General features: G+C 37.7%; 1 protein-coding gene across 3 annotated transcripts in view; it reads left to right on the top strand.

Moving 5' to 3' along the window:
- The first annotated feature begins 339 nt into the window (after positions 1 to 339).
- Positions 340 to 12,614, top strand: part of GRM1 (glutamate metabotropic receptor 1) — a 387,818-nt gene continuing 375,543 nt past the window's right edge. The window contains exon 1 of one of the 3 annotated variants that reach the window (XM_047769317.1): positions 340 to 1,268. In XM_047769317.1, coding sequence (XP_047625273.1) covers positions 569 to 1,268 — 700 coding nt within the window. In that variant the 5' untranslated portion in view covers positions 340 to 568. The remainder of the gene's footprint in view (positions 1,269 to 12,614) is intronic. The other 2 variants (XM_047769318.1, XM_047769319.1) reach the window with 2 other exon arrangements.

Genomic DNA, 12,614 nt, shown 5'->3' with positions numbered 1-12,614 from the left:
TGCAGGAGGGGGCGGGTCGGCAGGACTCAGCGCCCCTCCCCCCCACCCCCAGGACCGATGAGAGCACTGGGGGCAGAACGCACCACTTGACCAGAGCTGCCTACCAAACTGTCCCTCCAGCCTGTGTTATGATGTACTTCCAGCCTGTATCATGAAATGAACCGGGCAAATGTTAACCAGCGCTGACCCCAGAATTTTGACCCAGGTCCTGTGATAATGGAGCTTTGATTTTCTTCATCTTTTGTCGGCAGCCTCCAGCTCACCGCAGCCACCACGACGCCCATTGTACACTTGGTCAGTTTACACTGATGTATCTGTGAAGAAAGGGGACTCGAATTCCCCTAGAGACGCCTCCAGGACGTGGAGGTGGTCGTGGAGGACCGGGAAGAGGAGGCGGAAGGGAAGGAGGCTGGGGTGCAGGCGGCGAAGGCATCTGACAAGCGGTGTCGGCAGGCGGGACCGAGCCCGCAGAAGCGGGCGTCGGGTCCACAGTGTGAGCTCGCAGAGCCGGCTGGCTGGACCAGCGTGGGAACGAGGCTGGCGGACTGTGGACCGCGTCTTCAGCACAATGGTCCGGCTCCTCTTGCTTTTCTTCCCAGCCGTCTTTTTAGAGATGTCCCTTTTCCCTAGAGGCCCCGGCGGGAAAGTGTTGCTGGCCGGAGCCTCCTCTCAGCGCTCTGTGGCCAGAATGGACGGAGATGTCATCATTGGGGCCCTCTTTTCAGTCCACCATCAGCCTCCCGCCGAGAAGGTGCCCGAGAGGAAGTGTGGGGAGATCAGGGAGCAGTATGGCATCCAGAGGGTGGAGGCCATGTTCCACACGTTGGATAAGATCAACGCAGACCCGGTCCTCCTGCCCAACATCACACTGGGCAGTGAGATCCGAGATTCCTGCTGGCACTCCTCCGTGGCTCTGGAGCAGAGCATTGAGTTCATCAGGGACTCTCTGATTTCCATTCGAGATGAGAAGGATGGGCTCAACCGGTGCCTGCCTGACGGCCAGACCCTCCCCCCAGGCAGGACTAAGAAGCCCATTGCAGGAGTGATCGGCCCGGGCTCCAGTTCTGTAGCCATACAAGTGCAAAACCTGCTCCAGCTCTTTGACATCCCCCAGATCGCCTATTCTGCAACAAGCATCGACCTGAGTGATAAAACTTTGTATAAATACTTCCTGAGGGTTGTCCCCTCTGACACTTTGCAGGCAAGAGCGATGCTTGACATAGTCAAGCGTTACAATTGGACCTATGTCTCTGCAGTCCACACGGAAGGTAGGTAGGCAATGCATTGGAGAAACAAAGTTCGAGAAAGCCAGGGCATTGCATGATGTGCGACTGGGATCAAAGCATTGTCCTTGTTTATGTATAGCACTATGGGAACAGACTACCCTTCTCAGTACACGCCCACCCAGGCATTGCCCTGTGTTCTTCTATACTTATAGTGTAGGAAAACTGTGTCCCCATGGTGTTTCCTGGGATAGTGGGAATCAAAAAGATACCAGACTCTCCACAAACAGTGCCCAGTTGTAGTTTTTGGACTTACATATTTGTTTGCCCTTATAGTCTGAGTTTGTGCTTATTTGCCCAAAGTGTGTTATTCTACCCTTAAGTACTGGCTATGATTTTCCAAGTTTAATAGACTAATCCATTAGTTAGTGGATTAGTCCTGCTGTGCCCCTTCTTATACATTCAAATCTTACCTGTGCATGTTGGATTAATGCAGTCACCTCCCTCAGAATATAAGAAACTTAGATTTTAAATTCTGGGGTGCCTTAGGCACAAAGGAAAAGTAAACAGTTTAAATAATTTATTATTTTTTTCCTACTTCATATGTTAAAATTGTCCATATGCCCTCACTTCCCCCAATAATTATCTTGTTTTATGAGCAATAGCATTGATGACCTCTCGGATGTGATTTTTGGTTTCTACTTTTTTTTTTTGCCCTAACATAATGACTTTGCTCATTAGAATTTAAAGTTAGACAAATTATAGATTACTAATAAAATGATAGTAGATAACAGGTTTAAAATAGGTTTTAAAAGTGAAATAGATTTTACCTGAGGCCAAAAACTTTGATTTATACAGAGACTTAGAGCCATAACGTTTCAAATAATTTCTTATATAGATTTTCTTACTCTTCTCATATTACCCTATACTGATTGTTGGATAGGATGAGACTTTTAACTCATCTACTTTTAACTCCCTCAGGTTTATGGAGAAACTTAGATGCAGCTTAGTAATTAATGTCCAGGGCAATTTGCATGTATATGCTGGCATATGGAAGGGAATCTTGAGGATATTGCTGCATGTGTATTTCTTAATATCAAATTATAAAAAGAAAGGCCTTAAGTATGACTTCATCTTCTTTTAACAGTAGTATTCAATTACTGGTGTGAAGTCTGATATAGAAATTAAGAAGCATTCTTACTGAAGAGGTCAGATGGCTATTGTTAATGAAAACTGTTGCTTTAACTTTAAAGGGAACAGTTTTCAGGACAAAAAATGTGCGGAATTATAGATTATAATTTGAGACTTTGATTTTGGGGAAAAAACAACACTTTCAGTTGCAATATTGTGACTTCTAACAACTGACTCCTTTTTTCTGAATCTTGGTTTTTCATAGTGAACTGCAATACCTCTTTTTCAACAAAATCCTCATATTACTCTTTTAAGACACAGATTTAAGTTCAGATGTTAACTCCTTACATTTTTATGGTTAATGTTAATTTCCTACCTTTTATTATTTAATATGGTTTTCACCAGTGCATAGATGGAACATCTTGAAAGCACAAGTTAATAATGTGTTCAATATCAGCATTAGGGAGATCTCTCTAAAAGGGAATGGCAAAATCTAGATTGAATGTGATTTATTTAATTATTTGATAATTCTCTGTCCAGTGAGCTAGGAAATTGATTATAGATATTAAGATGTGTAAATTTCTCCTTCAAGAGGAAGTAATGCTTCATTTTCATAAGATAGTTTATATATATATAGTTTTATTTTCTGTACTTTATTATGTCATTTTATTTTGGAGGTGAAGAGGAGTGTAGTAAAGACTGCTCTCCCCTCCTCAGTGTATTTTGTACTTGCACCTTTTTGCTAAAAATAATGGCTGACAGTAGGTTGCTTTCTGACAACTAGAGTTAGGTTTTTGGAAACTTAATTGGACTTGTGTTTGCCAATTTTGTTGAGGGAGGGCTGACTTTAAACTTTCACCCTTATGTTAGTTTGGACTACTTTGCTTCCTTTTTGCCTTCTGAGCGGTATTATGTGGTAGAGATAATGTCTCCAAACCATTATAGTCATTGATTCCAGACTAGATTGTGTTCATAGAACAGCATCAGAACTTACTTTGGTGTCCATTTATTACCAAGAATTGACGCCATTCACCTTGCTTTTTACATATGATGTATTATTTCTTCTTAAAGAGAATTTGTTTCCTCCTCTTATTGGATATAATAGCTAGGGAAACTCAATTGCTTTTATTTTCTTCTATCTGCAATAAAATATAACAGCGTCCTCTGTATAAACTCCAACTGAAAATTCATTTTTCCAGAGGCTCTGCCCTCCTGCTTCTCAGGGACCCATAGTGTACTGACCTGCAGGGGCTTTCTTGCATCATTTAGTAATTTTCCTGCCTTCAGACTGATGGGGTCACCTACTGGTGACAGTTCCCTGTCAGAAAGCAGCTAAGACCACATAGCAGTGTTGTCTCTGCCATCTGAGAACTATTCAGGAAGGAAGCCAGTTTGTCTGGATATTAGCAGTGTGGAGTTTAGAAATTCTGGGACCTCCAGTGACCTTCACGTCTCCTTCCCAGGTTAGCCATTCTATAGTCAGCTTATCATTACAATTTCTTTTATTAGAAGTTAACCTAGTATAGCCAACTTCAAAAGTACTTAGTGACTAGACCAGTGTACCTTCATTTCTATAGTTAATATTGATTGACTTTAAAACCAGAGATGAAGCATCCTGTTTTTTTCCCCAAAAGTTTTATATCCTTTTATTTTTTCACTTTATGTTAAAGTAAGCTTAGAGGTGTTTGCTGTTTTTGTTTTAATCAGCTAGATTCAGTTGTTACATTCTTTTACATACTTTTCAATCTTCTACCACATCATTTGTGTCACACTTGTCCTCTTGACATGACAGCTATCAGTTTACCTGACATAAGAAGAGGATCAGTTCACATAAAGTTACCTGAAATAAGCTCTCCAGAAATTTGTTCAGGATTAGTTCCTGAAAGGAATATTGAAATAGAATCTGTCAAATGGTAAGTACTGAAGCAATAGAGCCTTGTCCACAAATAAAAATCAAGTGCACTTGGGAGCAAGCTGCTCACCTGGAATGTGTCTTTAAATATGCTAATTGTAGAATACAAAAATAGCCTACCTCTGTGAAGAATATCTCGGCCAAGGACAGTGTACTTCATCCTTCTGATAAAATGCAGATTCCCCATCAAAAACCAAAGTAATCACTTCAGAAAATTGTAGAAAACAATACTTAAACATAATTCTAGTAGCTTAAATTCAAAGCTTTGGTTAAGTTCAGTAAAGAATATTCTTTAGGTTTGTAGCTTCAAAAGTTATTTTTTGGATTGACATTTCCATTTGTTTTAAGCCTTTCTCACTATTTTGTCTCATAGTGTCACATGAGTATTGATGTGATAAGGGATTTAGTGATGCTGCTATACTCTTCTGTTTACAGTTATGTTTTCATTGTGGTACACTTTTTTTTGGACATTTGCTTACACTTTATATATTTGTCCTTTTTGGCTTCTTTTCAAAAATCTGATCTTTTTCTCTTTAGAAGTTTGCTCTGTTTGATGCAAAACACTTTAAAAACCTAATGCCATGAGAAGAAAATCCTCCTAAATCATAAGAACATCAGTTAACTATTACTCTAGCTAATGCAATTACAGTAAGAATTTTTTTCTTCAAAATATCATATTTTCTATGTATCAATAACTTTCTTTATACCTACCTTATCTTGATTCCAACCGATTTCACAGTAAGTTACCTTAATAAATGTTCTATTTTGTCACAAAATAAGGAATGAGAATGTCTTGAAAGGTTATTTAGGCCAACCAATTAAAGATTATTACAGCACCACTATTGTGTCCTTGCCAAGAAGTACTTCCTATATGCTCTATTTTTCCTAATTGCGATTAGGATTCCTAATGAGGGTTGGGGAATATAGGGCTTAAATTCAGAGGCAGAATTTCACCAATTAGTCAGGTTTTCTATATAATGACTTGACTCCCTGAAATTTCTATTGACTACTGTGAGTCATCCAAACAATTCAAATTTCTCTTCCATGTGACATTTATTATCAATGAACCCTCTCTCCTTTATGCCATATATCACCAGTTTCTTCACCCACATATTCTAATTTTTAGTTCCCTCATTATCATAGATAACTTAAGTAAATCTTAGATAGCTGTCATACAAAAGTTTTTTTTTTTTTTTAATATGTGCTGCTACTAGGCCACATCTTCTTCCTTTATAGTTGAACAATTTTTTTTTCTTCTTAGGCCCACACTTGTGGCATATGGAAGTTCCCAGACTAGGGGCTGAATTGGAGCTGCAGTTGCCAGCCTATGCCACAGCCACAGCAATGCAGGACCCAAGCTGGGTCTGCACCACTCTCAGCAATGCCGGATTCTTTAACCCACTGAGCATGGCCGAGGATTGAACCCACATCTTTATGGATATTAGTCAGGTTCTTAACATGCTGAGCCACAACAGGAACTCCCATACTTGAGAAATATTTGATAGTGTTGTTCTTCTTATTCTAAGACTAAGACTTTGTTTTCGTATTTGTTTTTGAATGTAAAATTATTAGCTTAAATTTGCCTTATCGGTAAGTTCTGGAATTTTGATTATTTCATTGATCTTACCATCCTAGCTTTGTGTCCTCGAGATTTGATTATATATGTTGAAACTGACTCAAAGAGGGTCAAGTGTAAATTTCCATAGCCTATTACCAGCAAACTGCTACTCTGGTCGTCACTCAGCCTGATCTGAATTTCTTTGACAGTAAGTTTTTTCATTACATACTGTACCACTTTATAGATAAATAGCTTATAAGTATAAAAGTCATCACAGAACGTATACACTTTAATCAGAAATTTACTATACCAAAAATTGTATTAAGAAATTTGAAGATTTGGTATCAGTTATTGAGTTTTTTTTCTTTTTAGGGTTGCACCCACGGCATATGGAAGTTCTCAGACTAGGAGTCGAATGGGAGCTTGGCTGCCTGCCTATGCCACAGCAATGCCAGATCTGAGCCGGTCCGTGACGTATACCACAGCTCATTGGCAATGCTGGATCCCCAACCCACTGAGTGAGGAGGCCAGAGATCAAAACTGCATCCTCATGGATACTACTCAGATTTATTTCTGTTGTGCCACAATGGGAACTCCCCAGTTATTAAGTTCTTTTTGTTCTAAAGGAATTGCAGTTTGAACACATGTAAAATAAGTAAAAACAAATTATTGCAGTACAGACATTTAGAAACATGAGTTAATATGTGTTTAGGGAACTCTGAATGAAAATATTGGTGAGTATAATTAGCTACAAAAAAGCTGAAGAAAGGGGAATTTGATTAGTGTTTTTAAAATATGGCATTTGTAAAAGAATCAGTAATGAGAATGTCCCCATGGGGGATGGAATAATCAGGTCTGCTTGGCTGGAGTGGAAAGTACGGGCCAGCAACAAATAATAAGGTAGCAACTCAAATATGTGTTCTGTTCTGTGATTGCATGATTCTTTATCAATATGAAGGACAAATAATGGAGACATGAGTCAAAGAGTTTTGGTTTCAAGAAAGAAATATCGAAGCAGAGTAATGTGATTCAAAGATAACTAAAAGAAAGTGAATTCTTACTGAAATATGTGGGAGAGATTCATTGGATGGAGAGAGAGAAACCTAAGATTAGTTTTGTAGAATTATAGGTACTAGGATGTTAAAATAATTGTGAAGAATAAAAGTACTTTAAAGGAATACTGTGTAGGAGAATTTGATGTACCAAAGAATTAGGGACAAAGAGGAGTCAAAGCCACTTTCACTTTTGCAATTCTGAAGGACCAAGAGAATTTTGGTGTAATTAACAGGCCTATAATAAGTTGGTTTCAAAACCATGATTCTCTAAGTTTTTACATGGACTTAGATTTAATATGTTCAATTTGATGTGAACTTTGGCTAAGAGCACATACATTACTAGTAAGAGTGAGTGTGTGGACAAAAGAAAAGCCAGGGATAGTTATGTTACCCTATTTTTGATTAAAAAAAAAAAAGTGTTCACATCCAAGTAAGTATTGTTTACCCAGAACCTTGATTCTCTGGCTGACTAACTTGGGGACTTGAGAGTTGACTTCTTTAAACTCCAGTCTTTTATGTTTTAAATATGTTACAAGGTGATCTTTGCAAATTGTGATATTTAGTTCCCCGACATTTTTTAAAGAGAGTGCTGAATTTAATAGGAACTTTTCTTGAGTATTCAAAGTAATCATTATGACTATCAGCTGTTACCTGTGCTGGGCTATAGTAGTAATCTGGAAGCCAGTTGAAAATATAAAGCCACTTATTCTTTTTAAAAATAGCCCTAGAATACCATACTTCTGAGTTTCTTTGTTATTTCTTTTTATATTGACTAGTCTTATTAAGCCTAAGCCATTTTCTAAGTTATTTAATAAGTACTTAACAGGTACTATGTACAAAGGATTATGTTAAAATACGAATATGAAAAGGATATGAAAAAAAGAGACACTTTTATTGTTTTGAGAAAGCTTGAACTCTTCTTGATTCTTCTGCCATATGATAAATCCTCTGTGATTTCATTTGCTTTAGAACAAATTTTGTAAGGAGCTGGGCTGCATAGGGTTGATGAGGATGGCAACTTCTATTTTGTTTTTCTGTAATGTGGCTTGGCAGTTGCCATTCCTCTTCAGGCACTAAATTTTTTTCTCCTAGTGGTTTATGGAGCTAATATACGATGACTGTTTTATGGATTTTTAATAGCTTACTGGGCAGTCATGATAAAGAGATTCCTCAGAAGCATGCTCTGTAGTAAGACCACGGAGGGCTGGAAGACCATAGCAGAGGACACAGTAATTCTGTAAGCACCTACAGCCACCGAAAAAACAACTCAGCATTATTCTGTTCTGATATTAGATTGGAAGCAACATCTCAGTTGGAGAGGGTTGTCAGTTTTCAGAGAAGCTATAGCTGAAAACCAGAGTCAGGCTGAGACATAAAATCTTGTCAAAATGATGTATCTGTCTTATCTATCAAAGAGCTATCGTTAGATTTTAAATTTATGTAGAAATATTTATGTAATTTATGTGCGCAAGTTCTACTTATTTTTCATGCTTAATTGTCTTCTATAAATACCTACATTTAAAATTTTAATTTACATGAAAAATTATCATATTAGTATTCTTCAGTCTCATGGCAAGTTTTACTTTCTTAAACCTAAGACATTGTAGCACCAAATATAGAATTAATGTTCTTATGAAGACTATTGGCTCAAGCAGAAACTTGGTGATCAGAAATCATCATTTATCAATTTTAGGATCATCTATTTTAGTTACTTCATGGCCATCAAATTGAAAATCCAAGGCAATTATCTAAATGATTCAGAAAGAAGCCTTAATTGGCACTTGAAGTGCAAGAAGATTTGGGGTAACACTTCTTTGTTTGTCAAGTAACTTACTTTGCTTTCTAATGAATATATGACCATTTATACATTGGTAAACACATGCATTTACTATATGTCAGACATTGGTCCTAGTGCTAGGAACACCTAAATTAAAAAAATAATAACTATTCTTATTATTTCATTACTACTACTATTATTGACCTCATGGGTCCCCTAGTCTGTCGGAAGAAGAGATGTAAAAATATGGTGCCATTTCTATAACAAGTAACCAGAGGTGCTGTATGTGAATGAGAATGAGAACATTAAAAAGGATGGCTAGGGGTGGATCCCAGGAGTCAGGGATAGGAATGACACAAAGGTTTCACGGAGTCAGCCATGTTTAGAGAACCATCAGGGTAAAAATGTTCAAAAACAATCCTTTAATTTTACTGCGTAGATAGAATGAGACAATGCTGTGTACAGAGCTCAATAAATGTCAGATCTCATTATTGTTATCAGGCCATTCTAACCCTAAATAAGACGATGTCCTTGGTCCAGGAGAGCTTCCATGAAGTAAATACAAGAATGTCTTGGGGTGAGGGTATGCAAATAAAGAGATAAGAAGTATATCTTGCTAATTTGCTGATTTTGAGCAGCATGTTCAGCTTCTCATTCTCTTCCTTCATAACAATTTTATCCATAGCATGTGGACCTAAGTAAAAACCTTTTGGTTACAGAGCCTATTCAGCAATTATTGCTGGATACACTGAGGCAGTGCCGTCTGTTCTCTGTGGTACTCTAACACATTTTATAACTTGTACCATATAAAGGTTAGAACAAAAAAGATTAGACAAATGATGACAGTATGTTTAAGAGGAGAAACTGTTTATAATAGAATTTAACAGGTGATGTAAGTATATGGAAACAGTGGAAAAATTACAAGAAACAAATAATATTGCCCTTTCCTGGATAAATAAGTATTATACATTATTTTCCTTTTTGGTCAGTAGGTATTACTCTGCTGGTAAAAAAAAAAAGAAGACATTTTTTAAGATCTCCTTCTTAATTAAGTAAACATTAGTGAGCACCTTCTTGGGCCAGGCCCCCTTCTAGAGTCATTAATGACCAAAGTTAGATGAACAATAGGTAAATCCCTCTATCAAGAAGTTGACCATATGTTGATTACCATTCAGTCTGATAAGTCCAACCATAGAAGTAGGTATAAATCAGAGGTAACAGACAGAAGTGTGAGTAGCTTTCTCTGGGTCAGGAAGAGAAGTGAGGAAAACCTCATAGAAGCCTCCTAAAAAGGTGACATTCGAATTTGACTACATTCGAAGAATAAGAGGAGGACACAGAGAAGTGAGTGTGAGTAAAAGTATTGCTGTAGAAAACAAAAGTATGCTCAGGGAACTCTAACTATATCACTAATTCTGGAATATATGTTCAGGGAAAGGAGTGGGGAAGGATCAAACTGAAAGTGCGGAAAAGCCAAGGTCATGAAGGGACAGACTTGTCGATCATGAAGGAATTTAGGTTCTAAGTGTGGTTAAACCAGTGAAGGATTTTAAATGCGGAGGAAGCATGGTCAGATTTACAGTATTGGAAAGGACATCCTGAAAACTTTGGAGAGGACAGATTAAGGAGTCAGATTAGAAGTTAGCACACAAGTTGGCAGCCCAGTGATAGTTGGGGGAGTGATGGAGAAAAGGCAGTTTTGTTAATCAGTTTATTAAAGAAATAATGAGAACTTTACCAAAATTAGTGTCAAAGGGGATGGAAAGGAGAGAATTGATTTGACAGCTGTTCATTAGGGAGATTTGAGATTTAGTGACTGATAGACTTTGAGGATCAAGGACAATGTCTAGAATGACTCCCATGTTTCCAGTATATACTACAAAGTAGGGAATAAAAGAGGAAGCACAGATAGAGAAAATGTGAGTTTTAGACTGGTTGAGTATGAGGTATCTATGGGAAAATAAAGTTGATAGGCCAAAGATCTGGAAAGGGAGGTATATTTGAGATTTGTTAGCAAATAGCTGTGGGCAGTACCCCAGGAGTAGATGAGATTGCCAAGGAAGAGGATATAGAGTAAAAAGAGAAGAGAGCTAAGGGCAGAACTTTGAGGAAGGTAAAAACGAGGAAGAGGATCCAGAAAAGAGATGGAGAAGAAACGGAAAACTATAAGGAGAAAGGGGAAGAACCAGACATCGTGGAAGCCTGGAGGAGGGTAGAAGTCTCAAAAAGAGAACAGTGACAAATATCACTGAGCTCACAGTGAAGGATCAGTTATAGAAATGGTCCTCTGTTTGCATAGAAGGCTTCCTCCCAGCTTCTACTGTTCAAGAATCTCTTACTTTCTAAACCCAGGAGGAAGTAGGGGCTGCAGCTATATAGCACTGTTCCTGAGATAAGAAGGGAAAGTGAGAAAGGTACCTAGTCAGAAATGCACTTCCAAATGAAGACATTTTCTCAGATGAGAAAGACTTAAGCAGTTTTAAAGAATGACAGAAAAGAATAGTAGAAAAAGCAAATTCAAAGATAATTTATGAAGCAAAGTTGCTGAGGAAGCAAGAAGAAATCATGGCTGGACCACGCTTGAATGAGAGAAAGCTTTCCTCTGGGCGGTGGTGAGGTAAACTGCGGAAGGAGAGAAAAGAAGTTTTGAAAATAACATTTGGTAACCTTTGTTTTCTCACTTATTCCATGAGGCAGATGGAAAGGGACAGGGAGTAAGTTAAACACGAATAGAGCAAACTTTTTAGAGGATCCAACTGATGTTAGAAACTATGAATTTTTAGGAGTGTCAGTTCATACTGGTTTGATATTCTTTCCAGTAGTGTACAGACCCCAGATACAAGGGAGGAGTCTCAGCTTTCATAGCAGTTCATTAACTTGGCCACCTGCTGGCCCAATGTCCAAAACACCAGAATATTTCTCTAGTTAATTACACAGGGTACCAGGTGCTCACCAGAGATCATAGCCTAGAACTATTCTTTATCTAGCTCCTGTCATAAGGCCATATTGGGGGAATTATAAATTAAGAGTATCATCTTAATTTACAATTAAGAGATCCTTATTAACCACTTTGAAAATTAGGTTTCCAGAATACCAATACCTGATTCTATTTACTCTATCTGAAGAATGGCCTTTTCTACTTTGCATTCTGATAGTGCCTTTTTATTTCTTAAAGGCAAGAACAAGAGTTGGAAATGTAAATACTACATCATAGTTCTCACAATTTTTTGTTGAAGATATTGATTATTATGTTCTTCATTGCTCTTATATAAATTCCATTGCTAACAATTCTTTTTAGATTTTAATATAATGAAAACATTTATCTCTCTTGAAGAACTGACATCTTTCATCTTAAATAATAATGAGAGTATTGTTTTCTCTTTTTCTCTTTACCCAACAGGAAACTCAAACCTAAATTTGCTGCTCAAGCACAGAAAATGTTTACATGTGTGGGTATTAGCATGTTCCACCTTATTTCAACAGGATTAGTTTATACTCTTTACAATTGAAAAAACCCTCAACTCTATTTTCAGAGGAATGAGGATATTGATATATACATGTGTAAATGAAAGTGACCACAATGTAGGTATAGATTCTTTTTGAAGTTTTGGTATGTTATGAAACAATGAGTAATAGTCGATGAGAGACTTTTTTAAGTATGGAAGGTTGGGAGGTTATGTTGCAGCCATAGCTGAATATGCTAAAGATGGAAGAAAAATTTCCTGTGATTAGTATGGCAGAAGAATCTTTGAGCATTGATTGCATACCAGAGGAAAATTATGCTCCTTCACATTAGTGAAAAAGGCTTTCTTCTGCTTCATAGATGCCCTGCCTACTGCTGTCTTTTCCTTTTTTCCGTGTGTTCTGAGATCAGATACATGGTGGTGCTGGGGTATTTTGCCCATTTTGGCAGGGTGTACATGTGGGTAAAACATTCTTTCTCTTTTCATGGGCAACA

This window comes from Phacochoerus africanus, chromosome 2, assembly GCF_016906955.1.
Source record: "Phacochoerus africanus isolate WHEZ1 chromosome 2, ROS_Pafr_v1, whole genome shotgun sequence".
In the NCBI taxonomy this organism is placed as follows: Eukaryota; Metazoa; Chordata; class Mammalia; order Artiodactyla; family Suidae; genus Phacochoerus; species Phacochoerus africanus.
Note: the sequence above shows the minus strand (reverse complement) of the source record. Positions and strands in the feature narration are given on the sequence as shown.